The sequence below is a fragment of the Coturnix japonica genome, chromosome 1 (assembly GCF_054131305.1).
Source record: "Coturnix japonica strain WE chromosome 1, WE-NBRP24, whole genome shotgun sequence".
NCBI lineage: Eukaryota > Metazoa > Chordata > Aves > Galliformes > Phasianidae > Coturnix > Coturnix japonica.
The window spans coordinates 69,278,413-69,302,754 of NC_140663.1; the positions used below are offsets into that span (position 1 = coordinate 69,278,413).

Sequence of the window (24,342 nt, forward strand, 5' to 3'; positions counted from 1 at the left end):
GAAATTAGATGATCATCACGGTCCTTTTCAACCCAGGCCATTCTATGATACTATGGTTCTGTGAGCAGTGGGATCATCTGCTGTTTTTTGCAGTACATGCATTATGGAATTCCTTTAAGAATATAAATATATAATGGAGATGCCCACCGAGATGCCATATTTTTATTTACTTAGTAAAAAAATTAAGTTGAACTCTGCTGGAAACTCTCCCCTCAATGGATGCTCCAGGAATCAGCAGCACACAGATTTCTTCGAAGTGCTATGTCTTAATGCGGTCTTAAGAACCAGTTTCAAGACAACCCTCTCACAAACACAAAGCACCAACCACAAAGCAGAATAGAAGACATCAGGCATCGCACGACACCAGGTAGCACATTTCCATTTATTTGCCTTTCTTCAAGAACTCTTAACTCACCGATGGGCGAAGGAGTGCATACAAGACGTACAAGAAAAGATTAAAAGAGACTTCTTTATCATTGTATTCTGTGGTATGAAGGACTACAGCTTCTGTTTTTTTTCTGTTTTTCTTTTTAAAAGGATAACTTTCTGTGCTCTAGCTGATGTATTACAGTCCAGAGAACAACCTGCCTTTCTACGGGAGTCTCTTGAGTCATTTCCTAAGCAGCATTACTGAATAGACGCTGCCTGTTGTAGCAACAGCATTTTACCAGACACCTGTTAGTTTGTGAATCCCTACCTTTAGAAAGATGGTAAGAAATCAGAACGCAGAGGATGGAGACAGGGAGAAATCATCACGGTTTCTCCCTCCAGGCAGCTGATTCCTGCCTGTTGTAAACTGTTGCGTTTCTGTACTTCAACACAGCTGAGGTTGTGCCCTAGACACACATAGTTTCTGCCCGTGGTCTGACTCAATATGTTAGTAGCTTTCTTGTATAATTCTAAAACCCAAGGCTTTGTCCTTCACAAGACGCTCTGTCTGTTCACGTCCACATTGTATGCTGAAGATTTGGAACAGCCCCGGCCAAAATCAATAAAAATGCCTTCAGAATCAGAGTCAATTGACTCTAAAATCTGATCCACTATGTTCTCAGGGCTAGAAGAAGGAACAGGAATCAAGGAAGGGTCCCTGTCCAGCTCAAAAGACCTATGTGGGTCGTCCATTGAGTGGAAGTGTCCTTTCTGTTGCTCCACTGTGCTGAGTTTGCCAGAGCACTGTGCTGACCCAGCACTGGACCTCTCCTGGTCTGACAGCAAGTTTTTTGTGGCTGTCATGGAGCTCTTAGAACCGTTGTCCATGATGGTGGTGAGGTTGGAGTAGCCCTGGAGCTCCAGGCAGGAAGTCATTTCTGAAACGGAGTGTCTTCGGATGCTTGTCCCATTGGCAGCCATACCCTCTGTTTCATATTCAGCTACTGGTGTCAGCAGTGGATTATTGTAGCTTTTCGATCGCACCACGGGGTTCTTGGCGAGGATGTCACCTGACTTCGAACGCCTGAAGAACCGCTTCTCTGTAAGTAAAGAAAGATCCAGAATAAAATCTATGAAGTCTCCTATTTTTGTGGTATTCCTAATGATGTGTGTTCAAAATAAAAGTCAAGGTCCAAATATCAAGAAGCTGTCCTTGTGTGACAGAAACTTCTTAAAAATAATATATTTTGCTGGTTTTATAGATCCATAGCATTCCGATTCCTAGATTTCTTTATCACACTGAATGCCTCAAATCTATTAAAAAAAAAATAGCTGGAATTTCCTTGCAGTCATTCAATTTCAATGGCTGCAGTAAAATAGTAAATATTGCAGGAGACTCGATGTGAAAACACCAACAGCCTTTGGAAATGGTCTTTGGATGGCAGTGCCCACAGCACCTTACAGAATGAACGGCAGGTGGCAGCAAGTGAGCACAGAGATCCTCCACCAGTGTTTTAGGGCAGAAGCGCTCTCTGCAGCTAGATCAAAATTCTCCTCCTGCAAATGTTTTGCCTATTTCATTGCTCTGTCTCACTTGTGCAACGAATAAAAAAGTGGTGTATCTTCTGAAGCTCCTTCCCTGCCACTCACACTTCCCATCTGCATGCAAAGGGCAAGGCTGGAGGAGGGAATTGGGTTATAGTCTGGACATCAACTACAGCCACTGAAAATAAGTAAATAAAAAACCATGTTTGAAGTTAGGATGCTTGGAATATGTTCAGCTCCGAACTATGAGATTCCCTGGCCTTTCTTTTCTTCCATTACACTTTCGTGCTTACCTGGATACAAATGCCATTCACACAAATTAAAAAAGTATCTGTATTTAAGATCACAATTAATGCTGCTTCAGCATGCAATGCTAGAGATCTTCCCTCCCATGTAATCTGAATTTCTCTTGATATGTGCGCTATTCTTCTTATCTTCCACTCTGCAGAGACCTATTACATATTTGAAAGCTTATCACTTTGTCTCTTCTAAGACAAATTCTCACTTTTCCTTGCTTTAAATAATCTTGTAAAATCTTTGCACACTAGTGAACACACAATATTCAGCATCCTAGTAATTGCTTCTTGCTTCTTCCTCTCTCTGTCCATAAGGCATCCTGTGCGAAAACTCACTCCCTAAAAGGCAGAATAGAAAAGCAAAACACTCCAGATTCAAAGCTTTAATGCAGTAAGTGCTGGTTTCATCTTCTGCCGCTGCCAGATCATCGTGACTCTGCATATTGCATGACCTCAGAAAAATAGTGTGGTCATATTGCTCAGTCTCACAGAACCATAGAATTATCAAGGGTGGAAAAGACCTCCAAGATCATCCAGTCCAACTGTCCACCTATCACCAGCATTGCCCACTAAATTATGTTCCTTAGTACCACATCAATACTTTTTTGAACCTCCAGGTCAGGGACTCCACCACCTCCTTGGGCAGCTCGTTCCAGTGCCTGACCACTCTTTCGGAGAAGATTTCCAACCTGAATCTCCCCTGACACAACTTGATGCCATTCCCTTTAGTCCTATCACTGTCACCTGGGAAAAGAGGCCAATCCCTACCTCACCATAATCTCCTTTCAAACAGTTGTAGGGGGCAGCATTGTCTCCTGAGACTCCTCTTCCCCAGACTGAACAATCCCATCTCCCTCAGCCACTCCTCAAAAGACTCGTGCTACATTTCCCTCAACACCTTCATTGCCTTTCTCTGGGACTCTGACTCCTTACATGCATGCCCTGGTCCTGTGTGGACTAAGCTTTTGGTGATGTTCTCTGTACCATGTCAAATCAAGCTGCAGTTATACTTACCCAGGATACAGGAAGAGTGTGTGAAGGGTCCATCACTGGAATACAGACCATAGGTGCCCAAATAAGGTGAAACCACTTTCTGGATCAGAGATTCAAGTTTCAAATAATCTTCAGTCACACCTTTTGACTCATGAACCCCCTGAAAGAGAAACACCAATATGATGAGCACCATCGTCTCCAACCACAAGCTTTCCTTGTTCACCACAGCAAGCAGGGAGGCAATAAGCACATTCAGTAAATTACACAGCCAAGGAAAACTGTAAAGTGATATTTAAAGTCCGTGAAGATCGATTACACCAGCCCCAGAGTTCTTGTTATTTGCAATCCTATACCAACTTCCTGATGAGCACTCGCTATCAACCCAGCACCTGCAGCGGGTACCACACGGTGGCACTGCCGTGTAAGTAATGCAACAGTGTAAAGGAAAAGTTGAAACCAATTCTAAGAATTACTTCTTCCATGATATTGATTAAAATAAACACAAACAACTCCATGTCTATAGTGAAGGGATTTATAACTCCTTCCTCCCTCCTTCCTCTTATTTGTGAATGCAAGTGAGGGAAAAAATCATTAAATCCAGGCAAAATTCACATTAAAATTAGCAACTTCAACAATCCCCTAAAGACAAAATCCACTGCCCTTAGATCTCTGCACTTCCACTCACAAATGGGCTTATAAGGCTGAGGAGGTGACAGGCAAACTCCATAGATCTGCAGTCTCCTTTCCATTTAGTGTGTCTGCTCTTGTGCTGAGCACAGCTCTATTTACTCATCACTAGGATTCCTCATCCTACATAACGTGTACTCACCTATGTTGTACATGTGACAAATCTTGTTGCACAATTAAGATCCTAAATGTCATACCAACAGGAATTCTTCCTGAATTTAGTTGGATTCCAGAATGTTGTAAAAATACCAAGAAAAAAAACACATTGGGATAAAAGCCTCCTGAGAGCCAGATGCAGATCAAATGAGTAAAATTGCAACACTTTCTTCAGTATGTGATAGAATCCTGATGTTCTGGAGGTATTAGCTGCTCAGCATGATTCACCAAACAGTATCCACAAATGGGCATCAGCCTGCAGTGTGTTTGTGAATGTCTGCTTTACCCCTTGGCTGCTGCATGGCCTGAATGCCAGCTGGCACTTCCTGACAGGAGTTTATGAATGGAAAACAAACACAATCCAGCAGAGGGTATACAGAACCTCGATTCCAATTCAGTGGGTTTCAGATAATGAGTAACAACCTTTGGAGATGCGCTATGTCCTGTAAAACTTTCAGAGATTCACAAATACAAATATGAATGCAAACGCACATGCTGTGAATCTGAAAGCCTGCAAACAGCAAAATAACTTCAGGATAAATCCATAATTACCTAACCCACTAAAACCAAACAAAAATAACACAGAGATAATTCAGAAGGCTTAGTGAAGATGCGTGTATTATTTCTAAGTCACTGAGGCCTGCACCAGAGAAAAGGTTTCAAACAACAGGAGGAAGGCAACTTTTTTTGATAGTGAGATCTGCTCCACCTCATATGTCTTGGTGGGATTAAGCCAAGGTCTTTCCAGTCCTCACAAAGGTAACTTGCCTTCTACCCTAACATTTGTGACCCCATCTCACTCATAACACCAGCTGACAAAGATCAGAACATTAGGCCATGCACTCCAGGTGCCCGCTTCAGTTACCTCAGGAGCCAATTTCCTAAATGTGAAACATAAAACTGGTGGGAAAGGTGAGTGATATTTAGCATTGCCCGTAGCCAGAATCTGAGTATTAGGTATTTTTGGTGAAAGAAGGAAGCTAAAACATGAGCTGTGGAGAAGGAAACCCAGTAATTCGCCAGTACCACACTGCCCACAACATAACCCTGAACACTAGCAGAACTGAGATACTGTGGGAGTGATAAAAGCATCCTTTCACAGTGGTATCTTAATGCTGCCAGATTTGCTATCAGTTTCACATGCCTGAATTTTTGGTTCCCTTGGCAGCTATTCATAGAATCACTGAATGGCCTGGGTTGAAAAGGACCACAGTGACCATCTAGTTTCAACCCCCTGCTGTGTGCAGGGTTGCCAACCATCAGGCCAGGCTAGCCTTCCTGAAGGCAGCTCCTCCCAACCACAGATCAGAAGCAGTCTGCAGCTTCTATGAGAGAACATACAATGGAGTTTATACCACAAAAAGAGCATGTATGGAACATGTCAAAGTAGCAATAGTCAGATCTAGCAGGATGGCTGCTTAGCTTGCAGGAATTCTATCATAATTTGGAGAAAAAAATGAGAACTTGGAGCATTATCAGTAAAACAGGGACTCTAGCCTTATCTTTAATGCAGAATTTGCTCAGCAGTCATGCAAAAACTTACTTTAGAAGATAACTCTGCCCTTTTGTGAACTCAATTTCATCTTAGCAGGAGAGTTTCATGCTTCTCTGAAAGCATTAGATGTATCTATTACCTCATTATCTTTGGAAGGACTGCAGTGTACCATTTTGATAAGCTTGCCCTACTCCCAAGGCATGGATAATGGGGATTTGAGTCTTGAATGTCTGAATAGCATCGCAAACAGGAAAAGTTTGCGATCAGCATCCAGATGAAGACATGTATTTTGCATGTAATGCAGTATCTAAATCCCTGACTTCATCAACCTACAATCGAACCATTTAGAAACAGAGAATGGTATACAGTAGTTAGAAATCATTAACAGGACACTGTGCACTACTGTTTTTGATACATGAAAATATATCCATAATATATCCATCCAGAAGGGCCATATTCACAGAAGACCACTGGTCATTGGTAGCTCTTTTAGGAAGTTCCTGCCCTCTCTGCTGGAGCTTGCTCCATCCATGCGCTTGCAGTCACCAGCAGTGACCATGTCATCTCAGTGGGGACAGAGGCACTGAACTACTCAGGCTTCCATTGCTGCCAGTGCAGCGAGCTAGTCACAACTCCCACTGCCTTTTTAAAGGACACAAGGACTTCATAGGAAAGCACAGGGGACAAATAGGTGATAAACTTACCTTGGCACTGCTAGTAAACGTTCAGAAGAATGGTGTGGGGTTTAGTAAACTAGTACAGTAAACTCAGCCACCTTTTTAAAAACTAGAGTACAGTTTTAGGCTTCCCATATTCCTGTAAACATATGCAGGACTTCTTCTGGAAAAGGGCTGGTTTAAGAAACCTGACATGCATGAGAAAGGGAGCTGCTTTTGTGTCTTTCACTTCTCACTCCAACATCTGGATGCAAAGCTGCATGTCCTCTTTTTGATGGTATTAAGGTTCAAAGCGATGCCAAAATCTGTACTGTTTATTGGCAGAAAATGGTAAGAAATCTCTCCTATTGATAAGGAAGAGTGATGATAACATACAGCCCCTTAGGACCAGAAGCCAAAGAGCAGGTTGTGGGAATTTCTTCACTGCTGCTCCATGAATTGCAGCCTGCTCACACATCACTGCAATAAGCAGCACAAAGATGAAATTTTCTTCTCAATTACATTTATTGGGCAGAGCAACCACAAGCAAAAGTGTGGTCTATTCATCACTTCATCCAAATTTCTTGGAATCTTGGGGGTTGGCAAATTATTTTGGCTCAGGAATGGCTTATCCTAAAAATGTGGTGCATCACCCTCTTGATGGCAGGCAAGGTAACAGATCAGAGAACAGAGCGTATAAATTAAAATAACTCAAGACAAAAATGCTACTGCGAATGCTGTCATGTCCTCTGCTTATCTGGCACACCTGAAGGGAATGTCTCATGCATGCCAAGATGGTAGGAACAAAGCCAGCTGCTGGTTGCTCTTTTTGCCTCCAGATTCTCCTGGATGTTTTTAGTTTGTTGGTGCTTGGCTCATGTTATTCCACTTTGGTATCTTAGCAGGATTTCCACCTAGCCATCACTCTCTCATACCCAGTTCCTCTCGATTCAACCCTTAGTTTCATCCTATTGCCTCCACTCCCTCCTAAAACCCCACATTCATCCTTAGCTCCTTTTTCAGACCCTGCACAAGCTCTCCACCATCTGCTGGGTTTCTCGGCAGAGACCTCTGTATTCATCTTGACTGCCGGCTGCCTCAGTACTGGACTACTGAAACTTGGCCCATGTAACTCCTCACTCATCTGTGTGTGAAAATATGCACAAACAACCATGAACACCAAACCACTTCTAAGTAACCAACAGAAACCGAAGAGTTTTGCTCAGAACTTTTGAAAGGAGACAGGTCCTTTACAGTTTCCAGTTCTGACTAATAATTTCCACAGCTAGGAACACCCAGAAATGGAGGTCTCAGTCAGTTGCTTTTCATTTCTCTCTTTAGCACAGAGTATTACAGGACCATTTACCTAACAAATTATACATGAAAATATACTCCCAGTGTCATAAGTGTATCCTAACAACTGGACATAATACTGGCCTAACGGGCTGACTACCTCAGCCCAGCATGCAAATGTAGATATGCTCAAGTGTCATTGATTACATGACCATAGTACTCTGAAGTTCAGCTTTAATGTTTCAGCTGATCAGCACATTTACACGACTATAGTGGTGTGGGAGATTGCCTTGTAATTAAACTGTGACAAACTGCTGGGCAGCAGCACTACTGCAGGGGACACCAAGTAGGAACAGCCACAAGCCAGATCCTACTTTACTGACTTCTGGACTCCAGAAATGAAGCTAAAAACAGACTTCTGGGTTACGTAATCGTAGCAATCACTACTCTTGGTGTCTTGATGACCCACAGGAGTGAAGCCCCCGGGGGAGGAGGCTGTAGCAGGAACTGTACATGGCTCAGCTAATGGCCAAAAAACATTCCCTGAGAATTTGGCTGCTGGGGCATCCTCAGCCTAGATCTGCTGGGGCATCCTTACCCCTACCAATAAAAAACAGCCCTGCCCTTGTTCTGCATGAAAGGAAACACGAGACTGGAGGTGCTCATGGCATTAGGCCCAAATGCAAAATGAGGTCTCGGCCTCATAAACCACCTTGTCTCAACCACACAGGAAAATGGCTAAGAAATGTAGCTCTTTTCTGCTAAAGCCCAGCAGATACATTGGAGGAAAGAAAAATACACTAAGAAATGCATTTCTCTCTTTCACTGGCAAAAGGCAAGATCAGAATGACCGACACGCCTGCAACACAATAATCTGACAAATACTGGGTAGTAATAGTTGGCCATATACTCCCAAGGAATTAAAAGTCACAAGGCAGACACAGAACAGTATCTACAGTGAAAATATGTGTTACTCAGCCAGTCCTGCTTGTGGAGAAGTGGTAAGAGCTCACAGACTGCAGTGTACACCCTGGTGACCACATGACAGCAAGATCTGCCTCTTATTTCGATCAGTGAAATAGCAGGAGCCTTGCTACTAAGACATGAGTAAAAAGTTCCCACACAGACCATGTCTGCTTCTCATCGTGCTTGAGCGTAACACTTTTCATGAAGCCATATATAGCCTTCTCAGGTTTGAAGCAACACAGAAGTAATCATGATTCAGGGCAGGCATGAAATCACAGCAAGTGGGGTGTGCGGACTGCAGGCCGCTGGGCTGTCCTCCTGTGCACAGCTGTTCTTACCGCATAGTGGAGCACCATATCAGCCCATCCTCTTCACACCTCCTCCATCATCTAACTCGCACAACACTCTACTGAAAAACTCCCTCACCTTGTTCTCACAACTGCCTGGGGCTCCCATCAGAATCAGGATGCCCTAAGCTGGATACACTGTGCTTTCAACTGCCCGCCTTATGCACAGAGAATCAGGCCCACAGAGAGGATTCCCCTGTGCTATACAAATGGAATCGTATTCATGGAACAGCATCTGCCTTCACTGACACATGGAATAAAGGCAAACCCGTGAGTAAACTCCTGCAGTATCAGATGTGATAACCGATTCTTCTCAGCTTCCCCAGTCTTGACACCAAGGGCAATGCAGTACATAGCATTTACTGCTCAGTGTCAGACCAAAAGTTCACTGAATTCAACATTTTGTCACTAACAGTGACAGTGTGTGAAGTGCATGGAAGAACAAAAAAGGAAACAGTGTCTGCATGAAGGCCTTTCTTGTAGAAAATACCGATGCTTCTAGGAAGCAGTGACGTAAAAGCCTACTGTATGGCAATCTGCAGAAGCTCCTAAGAAAAAAGGATCTGTGCTAGAAACTATCTAACCATTGAAATTGAGATGGTGAATAATTGATAGGATTACTAGTTTCTAAAAATAAAGGAAAAAACAGATTAACTAGAATCAGAACAGCCCCCATTATTTTCATGGTTTCATACTGGTTTACAACCACTAAAGGCCATGCTCCACATGACATGTCTATTTCTGAACAGCAGTAGCTTTTCACGTGTGTTGAAATGATACATCCACACAAGTGATAGTTATATGTCTACGAGTCCCTTGGCAGTATTGCCTCAAATCATTTCTTCCTCACACTGCTCTAGCTTAAATCACTGGCACACCAGTAAATCCTCAAATATTTCAAGGGTTAAACACATCTGATCTTATCTCTGCCTCTCGCTTTTCTCATAGCAACAGTGCTCGCAAAGGGAGAGGCAGAACGGCTTGCCAATGCAGCATTGACAGAAGTCAGCACTTCAGATCCCTCTGACTGCCTCAGAAATAAAGATCTTGTCATATTCACTTTAATCTCCAGCAAGTGCCAAGTTCTGTCACTGTCAGCGTGAGAAACAGCGCTGTCTCTCTCTTCCTTTCAGCAGTGGCACTCAGACACAGACAAAAGATAAGGGAGACAAAGCATCAGATATGGTTTGTGTTAGGCAGCTCAGAGTTTTTCCAATGGTTCATCTGTACACAGAAAGCAATGGGACATTTCTGTCCAGAAAGGATCAAACACTGAGAAGAGGCTATTCTTCCTCTGACCCACAGCAATCTAATACACTACTTCTCTTGAAAATGTTATATGAAACTGCAAAAAAGAAAACAACCCCAAACCAACCAAAGCAAAAGATAAAGACTGAAGATAAGCAAGTGATATAAAATGATTAGAAGTAAGGAAGTCACTTAGAGACTTTGGGTTAGCATCCTGCAGAAACTGAGCAGCCAGACTGCTAAAAAAGATCCAGCAAAGAATAGTAATCTTATGTATTTCGACTACCATAGTTTTGGGCAGGAGGTTGTCTGATTCCCAGCTAAGTGTCTCCTCTGGGCACTGATAAGAACTGCAATCATTCCAGTCAAATAAGCTAATTAATGTGACTTTGACAACACATCAAATGAATCTATGCATAAGTGAGTGTCTCTGAAGAGCTGTTTATGGAATAAACTTGAGCTGGAGTTAGTCTGTCTGTGTTTCCAGATGCTGTGGCACTGCCACATAAGACTCAGAGGCAAACACAGGCATGCACAGAACAGCAAGTGCAGCCCCATGCAGAGATCACCCTGTGCATCACCGAATAACGAGGTGTGACATTCAATGGCCAAGGGAGTGAAACCTCTCATTTCTTCCAGGTTCCCTCCTGAAGTTCTCTCTGATCTGTATGCATTAAGCTCATCTCACCTTGCTGGGGGATTCACTACTTTTAACTTCAAACATTCAAGTCTTTTACAGAGTCTTGTCTCTGAGTTTCTCCTCATTGAACATTTATTATAAGAAAATCCATCACGCATTTATTTTCTGGTGGGGACTTGAACAGACAAAAAGATGGTAGAGCCCTCCCTCAGTGCATCCGGCCTCTTTTGAAGAGACATCTAAGAAATGCTTTTGAAGCTCTGTACACACTAACTTGACTGCTGTTACCTACCTATGAGGGTTTCTGATGCTGCCTTTCACAGCCACTCTCCTGTCTTAAATCATTTATGAGTATTCATCCCTCAGCATCCTCCCTGCCACTTCAACCTTTCCAGGTGACTCAATAATAGAATTAATGGAGAACATGGCAGCTGTGCCTTCTGAGGGTTTTTTTCCATGTTTGTTATTTCTGATGGTGACAATTTCCATGCCCACCAACTCACCCCCAGGAACCAGGAGGAAGCATCCTCCAGAAGCCCTATCCATCCTAAGCGGTCAGGCAGGCTGCCCATCCTTTCTTCATCCTAGCTACCTGCCACACTGATGACTCCACGTTGCAGCACAGCAGTGATACAGCAGCTCTCAAAACAACTGTGGTAGATTAACGTGGGGGAAAAAAAACGTGTGGTTGACGTCAATTGAACCTCTGATGTACCTCTTGAAGATACAACCCTGCTACTTAAACGAAAGCCATTTGTCTTCAAAGCTGTCTGATGCTGGAAGTTAATCTGCATAACCACGCACAGCTGCCTGCTGGAACAATCCTTCTACTTGCTTCTGTTTTAAATGTTAGCAATTCTGAAAAATACATGATCATATTATACAACTTTTCAGACCACACTGCTACTCAGTTCTGCCTCTAGAAAGACAGGGCTTTAGTTAAGCTGCGTTAGTTTCTTGCTGCCTAAACAGCCAGTCTCGTGTGATTCAAACACTAGGAGAAATAGTGGAAATACCCTGTTGCTTCTTCAAAGCTTTTGTTCTTTGTAGATGAACAACGAAACCACAAGAAAGGCTCATGAGTGATACAAGGAGGAATGAGAGATTTATCTTCATTCTCGGAACTCAAAAGGCAACCTACAGCCTACAGGGGACAATGACCTCATTGCCCTCTCTAGAGGACATGTGGATCACTAAGGACAACAAGGAACTATTTGCCATAGATCAGTACTAGTAGGTGCGACTCCTTGTTTTGTTATGTTATTCATTTGCCCATCCATATATTTCCCCTGTCTCCTATCAGGCTGCACAAACTTTATTGCAGAGAGCGTATTTCCATTGTGTTTATTCAGTGCCCTACACAAGACGGCTCCATCTATCCATATTGGTGAGAAGCTTGGAGATGCACTGTAGCAGCAGAAGCTGACAGCTCTCAGCTTCACAAGGAACAGAAAGTAAACTGGTGTTACGTGAGAGCTACTCCAAGCACAACAGCTGTATTTTGCAAAATATCTTTCTAACAGACTCAGCCAGGTTAAGCTGTGACTCTTTGGCCAGTATCTGCTCAATTCCAATATGCCTGCACTTTCTGAAACCGCACTTGGATTAGAAAACACTAACAAGGAGCAGTGCTAGAGGGAGAGGCGGGCAAAGCAGCCTCCCCTCCTCACACCTCTTCTCACTGCAGTTCCCATCCTGTTTCAGACAAATGGTCAGGTCTCCTAACTGAGCTTCAAAGGCCAACCAGCTCACTCACAGCCTCAACAACGCTGCTAAGTACTGGGGCCTCTCCACAGTGACCAGCTGCCTGACCCCAGGCAGGACCATCCCACCCTGCACCCCAGGAAGATTTGTGGCAAGGAGTAGGCAGCTCACTGGCAACAACAGATGGCTAGCAACAGCGAGATTTCAATCAAAGAGCATAATCCAAAGCCTGCCTAGTCACATGATTAACTGTTTGCCTTTTAATTGCTTGTAATTACTGGGTAGTGGCAAGTTAATGAATTTCACAGTACACATATCGCTGTGCCATGCAGTTGTTACTTCTGCAGCCACAACAGAGCTCAGGGTAAGGCTGCAAAACTCCTGACGGAAGGTATTTCACACTCTCCACTTGCCATGAGAGAGAGGACGGCTCCATGAGACTCACTCAGCCACTCTTCTATCTTCTGCAGATTACGACGCACAGCCCTTTATTTTGGAAGAAATACACCACAAACCAATTACCCCCCCCCCCCTCCACAAGCCTCTGTGCCACCAGCCTGCAACGCACTGTCCCATAGATTACTGGCTCTAGCTGCCACAGAAGGGGCAAGAGTAGGCCCAGGGACAGGCTTGGGTAGCATTTCAGTGCAGGAGCTTCCATATCTTTCAGAACTCTTTGCCTTCACACAGCATCTTCTAGGGAGATTTCAGAGGCGAGGAAAATCTGTGCAATTTGTTTTACGCACCCTGTCGGTTTAAATGGAAAATTATAGCTTCCCATAACAATAAAATCCTGTAGCATTGTTGAAGAAACAGGCAAACAACAAAACCCCAGGAGAAATCATTCCTGAAGGAAAGCAAACAGCTGTCAGAACTGCTTCTAAACAGTTCACACAGGAAATGATTTTTTTCTTTCATTCTTTAATTACATATGTGGGATTTTTCCACCACGCTGCCATTCACACTGATTCAGGCAGACTGCTCCCACACTGCCACTGGGGGACAGCTGTCTCTCGAACTGGGAGTGCTGGCCAAGCTATCTGCCCCCAAACCACCTGGCTGCTCACTTCACTGCGCCTGTATTTCTACTGCCTTCCTGTGACTCGCTGCTGCCTCTGGGAGGGCAGCATTTTGGGCATCACCAAGAGATGTTCATCAGTCTTAACCTAATGGGTCTTGCTGTGCGTCCTGGCACACTGCAACAGGCTGCTCCTGGGGCCTGGTCTCGTTTAACATCATGATTAAAGATGGGAGAGGAAAACTGAGGTCAGAGAATGAGCTTCCTGCAAAGACGAGCTTCCAGCTGACCTCTACACTGCCAGTTATTTCCCTCTCTGACTTTCTTCTGTGAGAAAACAGGATGGGGTCAGGGGAAGAAAAGAGTCAGGAGGTCACGTATAGATAGCCTAGTGCTCACAGATCTAACTGGAAACTGATGAAGAGTTGTCCCTGAAAACCAGTGACCACGTCCACATACACAACGCTATAGAACAACGCTGTGCGGTCAGCTTTTCTGCTGTGGGGAATGCAACATAAGCAGACCTCTCTGTGAGAAGTGCCAGGTGAATCCAAACAAGAGATACTGCCCACAGAGGCCTTGCCCAAAGCATCAGTTGGCTTTGCGACCTGCCTGAAAAGACCATGTGCATGGAGATCCTGCTGTCCTCCTTTACCTAGTGCCAAGTGTCACCACTGCTGCAGCTGGCAGGTGCCACGTGAAGTCTGGTGGCATTGGGCAGCTCACAGCTCAATGGCTGTGAGGGCTGGGAAGTGACTGATGCTTCTGGGAACCAGCTGCTGGTTTGTCTACCTATAGGCACTCAGGAAAATGAAGAGATATTCACTGAGAACAGGAACCTGTTTAGATAAGTTGTGCACTGGCCTCTGAACTAGAATTAAAGTGTCATTCATTTATCATGCCATTCTTCCTAGTCCTTTAATTCTCAGAATTAGTATCCATACAGAGTTTTAATGAGGTTTAATTAATCTTCTTTAAAAGGCAGCTAAACTTTCATACATTCCCCCTGTAGACAAGCCATGAATTACACTACTAAAGCACCCTGCCTCAAAGGATTCCTGCACCGTGGGAACACTCTCTGCTCAGTTTTCAATGGTAAAAATTTCTATACTGTCTTTTATACTGTGTTTAGTCCACTAGCCTGAGTTGGTCTACAAAAGGCATTTGTACGAACTAACACAATTAGGTAAAGCATTCTTTCTACCTCTCACTCGATAACATTATGGAGCCTGCAGGGATGTTCTAATTCAAGTTTAAAATGATTTTACCAATTTAACTCTATTTTATCAGTTCAAGATTTGCTTACAAATAAACTTGGGCTGGTTTTATTAGGCTGGGCTCATCAATGGAGGCCAACTCCAGGGCATAAATGTATTTTAATAAGGAATGCTGGGTGTAGTTTAGGTTAAACATGTATCAACCCAGCTTGAGCAGATGCATCTCCCTCTTAGGATAATGCCACAGTGCAAGGTGGCATGCAGGCAGTCACTGCAACTCTGGAAGGATGGGAACAGTCTAGCTCACGGCAGACAGCTCCAGAGCCATGCCTTTAGCATTCCTCACAGAAGCGACATTTTACATAAAGCAAGGTACTTTCAAAATGCACCATGAGCACACACCCAAAGGGAATTTGCACAGTGCAATGTGCCTTTCGACAGAATAATTGCGTTTAATCGGTAAAGGCAAGGCTACAGTCATGTTGTCTTGAACTGACTTACGCTGCCTTTCTGTTAAATGATGGACAAGATGCACATTTGAAGGATTATGCCATGGTATTCATGAGACAAGTTCATACGCAGCAAACCAACAGAACACTCTGTGCTGCTTTCCTATTTTTCCCCACTGCTTACAGTGAGAAAAATGGCAACACGTAGCGCTGTCAAGTGTTGACAGCTAGTTTTAGCGAGCACTCAGTTTCAAAATGCAATCTGTTCTTTTCACTTATTGCCCTGGACTTTCACCACTGTGGTAATAAGGAAGATCCACGTGAGCACCCACCTTTCCAAGTCTGCTGTGTGGAAGCAACTACTGAGCTGCAATTACGATTGCAGAAGACCACTGTCAGACAAACTTACGGAGTGCTCAGAAGCATCCATGCCCACCTCCCTGCCTCTTCACCTAGAGAAAGCAGCACTGTGGCAAACCTCAAACTAAGCACAAGGTGGAAACTGAACTAAAAGCATTAAAAGGGAAAAATGCCTCTGATGTGGTTTCTCTCTTTAACTACAGATCTACAGCTAGAAAAAGGTTAGCCCCCAACTGTCTCTGGCTCGTGGCCTTGTCACTTACATTGCTGTACCTATCTATGGCAGGGGAATCACTTTTCACTGACATGACACATGGTGTACTTGGCACTCCTGTCTTTGCACCACAGAGTCCACAGAAGTGTCAGCAGTACTAACACACATTTCAACCTTTTTGGTTCCTCTACGTCACACTGGGGCTGCTGATGATGTTTTTTTTTAGACCTCTTCCATCAATGCCCCCAGCTCTTCATCCCAGCCACCAGCACAGCACATCCACACCTGCTTGAAGTAATACTCCAAGACCCAGATGAAATAACTGCAGCATTTTTACTGCTTCCATGCAGAAATATATCCCAGCATCTGCAAACTAACACAATAATAAAAATCGTATGAAGAAAAGCAAAATCAAGCATGAAAAGTACTCCTCACTGGCAAAAACACCAAGATTTGCTTTCAAAAGAATTTTTTTCCTACCAAAAATGAATGGTATGCCTTGATAAAAATCATGGTCATACAAACTCATTCCAGTATAGCAAACTCCTGACAATTTCATTGCTACGAACTGCACTTTCAGAAACAACAGACTCAACAGAATAAGACAGAAGACATTGCTTAGAAATTCTTGGTTTCCTTTATATTAATATAAAACAAAGGTGGAATCTTCACTGTTTGTCAGAAACTATCCTGACTGTACAATTTCTGATGTGCCCTCTTTCGTGCCTGAGAGGTTGATGCAAACAACACAGACAGAGCATTTTTTTCACTGGGAAGGAGGAAAACACATTCTTGCACTACCTGGGGGAAGCAGGGTTTTTCTGTTGGTTGATTCTGTAGGGTCTGCAATATATTTATTTACAGGTTTCCTTTTATCTTTATTTTTGTCTTATAAACCAGGACTGAAGAGGAAAGTAGAGAAGTGTTGCGGTTTAACCCAGCAAGTGGCTGAGCACCACCCAGTCATTTGCTTACTCCTCTCCCCCTTCCCAGTGAGATGGGGGAGAGAATTGAAATAAACAAAGTAGAACTCATGGGGTGAGATAGAACTACTTATTAAGAGAAAAGGAAAAGGATAATAGTTAAGATTGTGTGTGTGTGTATATATATATACATGTATATATACACACATATATGCATCTTATACCACTCACCATTCACACCGAAGGGCCCAAGGAGCTGGAAGGGAACAGTATTAGGACAGCTGGCTTAAACTGGCCAAAGGGATATTCCACACCATATGACATCATGCAGAAGGAGTTTTGAAGGGAGTGAGAGTTCATCTCACTCTCTTTCACTGCTCAGGGGGTGAACAGAGCATCAGTGAGGGGATAGTGAGCAATTGCTTGTGCATCACTTGTTATATATACACTCATACATGATGATGTCATGTAAGGAATATCCCTTTGTCCAGTTTAAGCCAGCTGTCCTAATACTATTCCCTCCCAGCTCCTTGGGCCCTTTGCTATGAATGGCTTTGGCTCTGTACACCACTGCCTAGCAGTAACTATAATCATCAATGTGTTATTAACATTGTCTCTCTCTGAGAATGAAAACAAAACATCATACCAGACACTCTGAAGAAAACAATTTTGTCCCAGCTGAGACTAAGAAACAAAGAAAGTAAAGGTATGCATAAACCTCACACCCACAGCTCTTTGTTCAACCTATGCTTCAGGTCCGAAAGATTTGGTAGGACAACCTCTCAAAAGCTATCACCTAATTGAAAATCCAATGGCCACAGTGACTTGACTCCCATTTACAGACAACGCAGTCTTTCAGAAATTCTGATTTTTCTACAGCCAGACCCCTGCAGTTTTCCAGTAGAAAAGGGTATTTTGTTTTTAACCACTGTGCTGTCTCTGGTTTGCTGTGTGGTTGCTAAGATGGAAAAAACGGCAGTCTTTGTATCTACTTTCAGGTCTTGCAATGTGCTTTTCCACCCCTTTTTAAGTGCGAGGAGTTGCATGTATGTTTAGAACACTCTAGAGATAACAAACAGGTCCCAGTGGGTGATTTTAAGTATTTATATTGTCTCCTTTTACAGAGAGAAAACGAACAAGGCATTTCAAATGAAGCTCAGAGAAGCCAAAAAGGAAACTGCGGGTTTTATTTTTCTCTTTAGATCTTATGTTCAGTGAGGCCTCATCCCTCAGCATGAATTGTTGTGCTATGCTTTTCTATAGTTTTGAAATAGCTCTTGGGTGACCTAGAGACATTCCGTGAGCTCAAATAATCCTGATGTCAACCAAGAGATGCAGATAAACACTCTAATTCTCCACTTCTGACCTTCTCATCTCAAGAAAGATACCTAGAGATGAGATGTTCCAGTTTCAGTGGCAAAAGTCCTCTTTGACAGAACGGGTTTTGGAAATAAGGCAGAATGTTTTCCCTCTGGTGGTATTTTTGCTCTCTTTGATTCTCATAATATACAGGAGAAAATTCTTTTCTGATCTCTTGTTCTGTTTCCGCCTCTTTCTCCACCTTTCTAATTCCACTCAAAAAGAAAGGTCACTGAGGTGAGACTGATAACACAGTGTATTGACATGAACTCCAGTGCATATAGATGTGCTCAAAAGCAGTTTTTAGTTCTTCTTTTACTTCCCTCGATCAGTTCTTGAAGGTTCTACCAGATAAACAGGGTGCATCCTGGAGGCGCTTTAGCTTAATTGGCCACAAAGGATTATCATTTCAGTTCATGCTTTGTAACTGGGACAGGCCATGCTGGCAGCAGAAAGTATCAGTGGTATAAGGCGCTTCTTCCATACTACAGTATTAAATGCATACCTGGTAGACACATTTCCAGCAAACAGTTTACTCTGGATACGATGAAAGAGTTGATGTAAAGAAGGCAAAACAATCACTCAAACAATGAAGTAGGGGGTTCAACTTCATCTCAGTACCAGGAGGTCTTCATCAGAGACTGCTTTAATCTCCTTGCTAGAGTAGGGCCAGCTGAGCAAGCAAGGAACATGTGTAACTTGCAATAGGTCAATAACCACATAGAGGCCAACAAAGTTGCTCACGTGCTGAAGCCAATGAAGCAAATCACATTCAGGTAAAATGATTACTCATTGGGCTTTGCTGGATCAGCAGCCTCCTGAATAAAGTCCAAAGATTGCTGCTGCTTCTATTTCCTCTTTAAAAAGCTTCCTTCTCCCTCCATAAGGAAAGTGTCTTCTGCCAGACTGACAGTTTTCTACCTTTACTCTGTGACAAGATAATGCATGAGCAGTATCAGGTGGACCCTGTACTAATTACCAAACCTCTGCTTTTTTATTTGAGTCTAACAGGCCAGACTGGTACATGTACGCATGTGCCTTTGTCAAACTGTGACCTTCAGCTGACATTACTGCTTCTGTCCTGAAGAGTATGATCTACTCTAACTGCAGAACACTGTCAGGGACAGAAATGGGGAAATTTCATGACAAGTTCAACACTTTGTCCAGGGCCAACATCACTAGAACTATCTTCCAGCCATGGGAATCTGCTGCAGTGTCACCGGGTTTCTTATGAAAGTGATATAGATAGCAGACAGAAGAGGGATTAAACAGTGCCTACACCAAAGCATTTTCTCTCAGTCTGAGATGTTTATACACACAAGATCACCATGTACTTTCTGGGCAGCTGAACTGTTCTCTTGCTTCCAGCCATGTTCACATATTGAGTTAATCTATCTCAAGGAAATTCCATTATTATATCATAAGCATATAAAAATTGCTTTTGTTTAATGTGACTTTGCACTTGGGAAAAAGTCTTTGCTCTGAAGTTCAATTATTGACAAACACGGATAAGCATGTAAATAGCTCTTTCCCAGATCCTCTTCTGATCTTTTCCTGTAATTTCCATTAGATTTTAAACCACAAGTTTGGCAGAGCCATTGCCAATAAAGAACTTTCACCATCCCCACCACAAAACTGTAGGTAACATATGCAGAAATGAACACCCAAGGGCAAATTCCCTCTCATTTTTTTTTATTGATTTCCACCGACATTTTTGCAATGGGAATGGATTTGTCCTTTTACCAGATATCCAACTTGTTAACTCTTTTGGTTGTTGAAGGAAGCAGATTTGTCAACAAACTGTTTATTGTAGCACTGATCCTGGCTAAGGACTCCGCAAGAACCTTCTGAATCAGGATGTTGTTCATTTCCTAACTCACCATGGAATTCATTTGCAGCAGGATCATGCCCATAGCTAATGTAGGTCCTTTAAAGAAGAAACCACAACAAAGCTAGCAGATCTGTCAGTAATAACACCTCTGAAGATGGTTTCCAATGGGCAGTTTACCTTACGTCTAAGAGAGGAGGCTTGGTAGAAAACCTTCCTGCGATTAAGATTTTCATAATAGTATTCTCTCATGTGGAGTCTCTGGTGTCTATTAACACAGTTGGGTTCACAGTTCAATTATGTGAATTCTTTGAAGTCTCATTATGCAGTTAAGCTCATACTCCAGTTTTTCCCTGAGGTTCCTCTCCTCTCACCAGACATTAATTTCCAAGGAACTCACAGGAATCTTAATATCTCTGATATCAATGTCATTGTGTCACAATCAGCCTGCAGTTTCAATAAACATTTTGTGAGAGGGAGACTAGGGAGAAAGGTAGTAAGCGGCAACTGGGTTGTCCTATCGTGTAAATACCTTTTGTTGAGAAAACTAAGTTAAAACACCATTATACACCTCAACAGATGCACTCTGTAATCACCTGAGTGAAACACCACTTCTTGACTAAGTGGAGATCATCGTACTTCTTGTTCCATTTTTATCAGCAGCCTTTAGGTTATCAAGCTCTTTAAAACCATTCCAGATGCAGTACTAATTCATAGCGGTGACAAGCCAAGAATAATTCTAAGTGTGAGAAACCATATCCTTTTGTTTGCTATGAATCTATTTGTTTATTAAAAAAATAACCAGTCAAGAAAACATCAACTCCTGGGTCTCTCCCTCTCTGTTTCGCCCTTCTTCTCAACACAAAGCAATGCCTTTCTTTAATTAAGAAAATATGTTTTATATTTTATACACTTAACTTTTGACCTGAATTCCTCCTTGTGTTTCTCTTCATTACTAAAAACCTTCTAACACAGAAGGCAAGTACCAGTATTAGGTCTTCATGTTATTGTATTCACGGTTCCAATTAAATTTCATTCTAGTGACTGAATATGACTGTAAATTGTGATTTTGTTTTGTTGCCTACTCCAGATGCGTATCTTCTTATCCAGAACAGCTAATGCAGTAACACATAGCACTTCATGAAAGTCATGTTATTACTACATACTCTGGCCTTCTTGCAAAACTTCTTATTTTATGCCTTATGGTTTCAGAACCACCGTGTACTCTTGGAGCCCCTGAATCTTAGGCATGCAGCCTGAGACTCTGCAGTTCCAGACATGATCAAGACTAAGTTTAATTACATAGAAGCTATAGAATTTTGGATAAGAACATTTCAGTGAAGGATTAAAATCAGAAGCCACTAAAGCAGTCTTGAGCAATACAGTAAGGAAAGACAGATAAAGAAAACAGTCAGAAAAATAATCGATGTACCTGGAGTATTAGCAGCATTTGAATAATAGAAGGTGGAACTCTTGCTCTGGAACGTGATAATGCATCTTCTAGTTTAATGTTGAGGGTAATTATATTCCTAAAGTGCAGAAGAGCCAGCTGCCGAACTGAGGGTTCCTTCCCCTTGGAACAGAAAGAAAGAAAAATGAATAATGAATGTTGTGAAAATGAGTTTCCATGTCTTTCCTCCCCTTCTGAAGGATTACAAGAATGGTAAGCCTGAGTGAAAAGCAGAGGAAATACAACAAAGGACACAGAGCAGCCCACAAATCTGCACAGTCAGTTTGATTCAGAAGTTCTGAATGCTGCAGACAATGAATGAGTACAGCTATATATGAAGATCATGAGATATGGGGGAGGAGGTGTGGAAATCTTACCTGAGTGCAATATATATAATAACATATTGTACTTTAACATCAATAAAACATATGGTACGTTAAATAAAAGAAAGAAGGGATGAAAAAGCACGGCTGGATTTCCAGTATTTCTCAAGATTTTGAGTAGTGGCTGGGTACTCTCTTCAATTTATGGTATAATTCCCGACTCAGCCCACCTGTGGGTCCAAATGTCCTCTTCAGTTTTGGAGTTTTCAATATAAGGCAAGGACTGAGCTGAAGTCTCATATAACATTCTCCAAGATACCTTTCTTGCAGTACAAGAATCACACCTCACTTAGAAAAACCTGATCTGAAAAATGTGATGCTAGCTTTGCCCACAAAGATTAATAACACATCTTTTATGCCCGATGAGAAGTTGCAAAACTGTTTCAGTTGCTGGGATTAGGGCTTTTTCCTTGGACATATGTAGTTGTACATAAATAATCTTGCCTGCAGTTTTGAGTGCTGCCACTCAAATACCAAACCTTCTGAAAAGTCTGGTTTTCAGCTAGTACTGATGTAGCATAGCTTAGAACAAAGGCTGACTCCTCCATACCTTCATTCCTTTTCATTTTGTGTAAGTATTTATACTAGTGTAAAGACAGCCCCCAAATTTGCTTAAATTGCCAGTGAACAGAATTACCAAGAGCACATGAACATCAGCTAGGTTTATGGAACCTAGATCTAATTGAAATTACCTGGGACCAAGGGCTTTTATCCCCTTCAGGTTTCTTTGAAAATTAAAGCAATTATTTCCATTTGAAAAATAAAAATATTTGCATTGAGAGGTTATTTTCGAATGTCTCAAGAACACAACACTGAAAAGAGTTGTTTGGTGCAATCTTCAAATACGTCTGAGTTCTAATTTAGTTAAGCACTTTTTAAAATCAGGTTGAGAACCTACCGATACTACTAGGTTCCTAAACACTTTGGATTTAGCTTATGTGTCACTATGAAAAACCATGCTGTTCTAACAGATTTTAATATCAGCTTCTCTCAACCACTTTAAACTTTCTACTGGGCAGACACACGCCTGTGAACTAGCGCTATACATGATTTCAGAGCATTTCCTTTTCAGAATCAAATTTGCTGTAAAGTTGCAACTCCTCCACTGAATTCATATGTCATGCCAGAATGGTAATACTGATGACCTCTGCACAATCACTTTAGGCATAATGTCCATTCGGCAAAATTGAAGAAAGTTTCCAAAGCTTTCCCAAATATTATTAGGCACTGAACTCCCAAATAAAGCCTATAGGTATCCAAGAGTAACTCTAGAAGGTCACTTATAACTATCTGGGACAAATTCCCTTAGGACTTCAGTAAAAACACTCTTTTGACCATCACTAAGTAAGAAGTCTGAGCCCTCATTCAAATCAGACCAAGTACCTAACATGGATTATAAATTACTGGAGTCAAACTCTTAGCTCAGGTTAACTTGTCTAATTTTACTGACTACTGTTTTCCATTTTAAGTAGTATAGAATTTAACCTCCTTCTCAAAAGTGGAGGTACTTCACAGATATTCTTATGGCAGAGGAGGAAATGTGTGTATTGAAGTCAACACAGCTCCACTTATTTCCCTCTGTGCATATTTTAGTTTATCATTCATGACCTTTGGTGGACTTCTAGTGTGTGCTGACATAAGTACCAGTCATCCTACCTGTACTCTATACCTATTTTCAAAGTTCCCCTTCATCTTTCTCACCCGAGCACTTCAAATCTCTGTTTGCATAAGTGACTTATTTGCATAACTTGTCTATACAGAACAGCTGTAATGGAAGGTTGGCCTGAGGAGAGAGAGTTTAGGATTGCATCAATCTGTTGATGAACAAGTAGGGTTGCTTTTTCTGGTTTTTCAAGATTCTATAGTAACAGTGTAATTTTTCACCTGCACAGGATAGAAAATAGCCTGAAGCATGGGCAGGACATCACTGAAGAAAAAATCCCAGGTTTCAGCTAAGGTATCCAGCAGTTTCTGCCCTGCAAAAACATGAAACAAATTACTCAACTGTTTTGGTTTTAATCAGCTAACTGAAAACGTGACTCTGCTAGCTCTATATGAAGATGAATCATTTAGAAGATACTTTCAGAAGCAAAGAATTTGTATTCCTTTCAAAATATCAAAGAATTCAATATTTGGGCTCCCAGCTTTGTGGCGGGTATTTTGAGAGAGGCACAGGGTCACCAACTATGAGATGGACTCTACAGCGTTGCGCCTTTGATACTAGGAAAACCAGATTCCAGCTCTAGAAACGCACATTGACCAGAAACTCAAGAAATATGGTAATATAAAAGTTTCTGCCTGAAAGATCTCTGCCTCTGAATTAGATTCCTGAACTGCAGCTACCTTCCCATATCCTTTAGTGACTTGACATTTCCAAGTATTTTTTCCAAGCACGTTTTTGGTCAACTTAATAGTTACCAGCAGTTCTGATCATATTTTAAAGAGAAAAACATGAAATGATTCACCAAATTAAAAAGAAAAAAATTAAAAAAAAAAAAATCAGCTTGCTGAAATTTTGTATTTAATAAAAACACTCCTATATTTGAAAGCCACTTAGTGGTCTTATGTTCCACTTTATTTTTTTCTCAGCACAGACATCAAACATCAGCGGTATTATTTTTTGATTTTCAAGCTAGTAAAGCCTTCAGAGCAAGGGACTGGACTTGGTAGTTCTCTGCATCTAATTTGCCAATTTGATCCTTAAAAATGACTGTCTTTGTAATTTACAAAGCAGCTACAAAGACCT

The 24,342-nt window shown here is 42.1% G+C and overlaps 1 protein-coding gene across 19 annotated transcripts in view; it reads right to left on the reverse strand.

Annotated features, from left to right (window-relative positions):
• Window positions 1–363: 363 nt before the first annotated feature.
• The window catches only part of PRR5 (proline rich 5), a 69,367-nt gene continuing 45,388 nt past the window's right edge, over window positions 364–24,342 (reverse strand). For all 19 annotated transcript variants that reach the window (XM_015870299.3, XM_085544048.1, XM_015870282.2 and 16 more), the window contains 4 exons: window positions 23,481–23,572; window positions 21,196–21,336; window positions 3,225–3,363; window positions 364–1,469 (listed from right to left, as the gene is read on the reverse strand). In XM_015870299.3, the coding sequence (XP_015725785.1) occupies window positions 922–1,469; window positions 3,225–3,363; window positions 21,196–21,336; window positions 23,481–23,572 (920 nt within the window). In that variant the 3' untranslated portion in view covers window positions 364–921. The remainder of the gene's footprint in view (window positions 1,470–3,224; window positions 3,364–21,195; window positions 21,337–23,480; window positions 23,573–24,342) is intronic.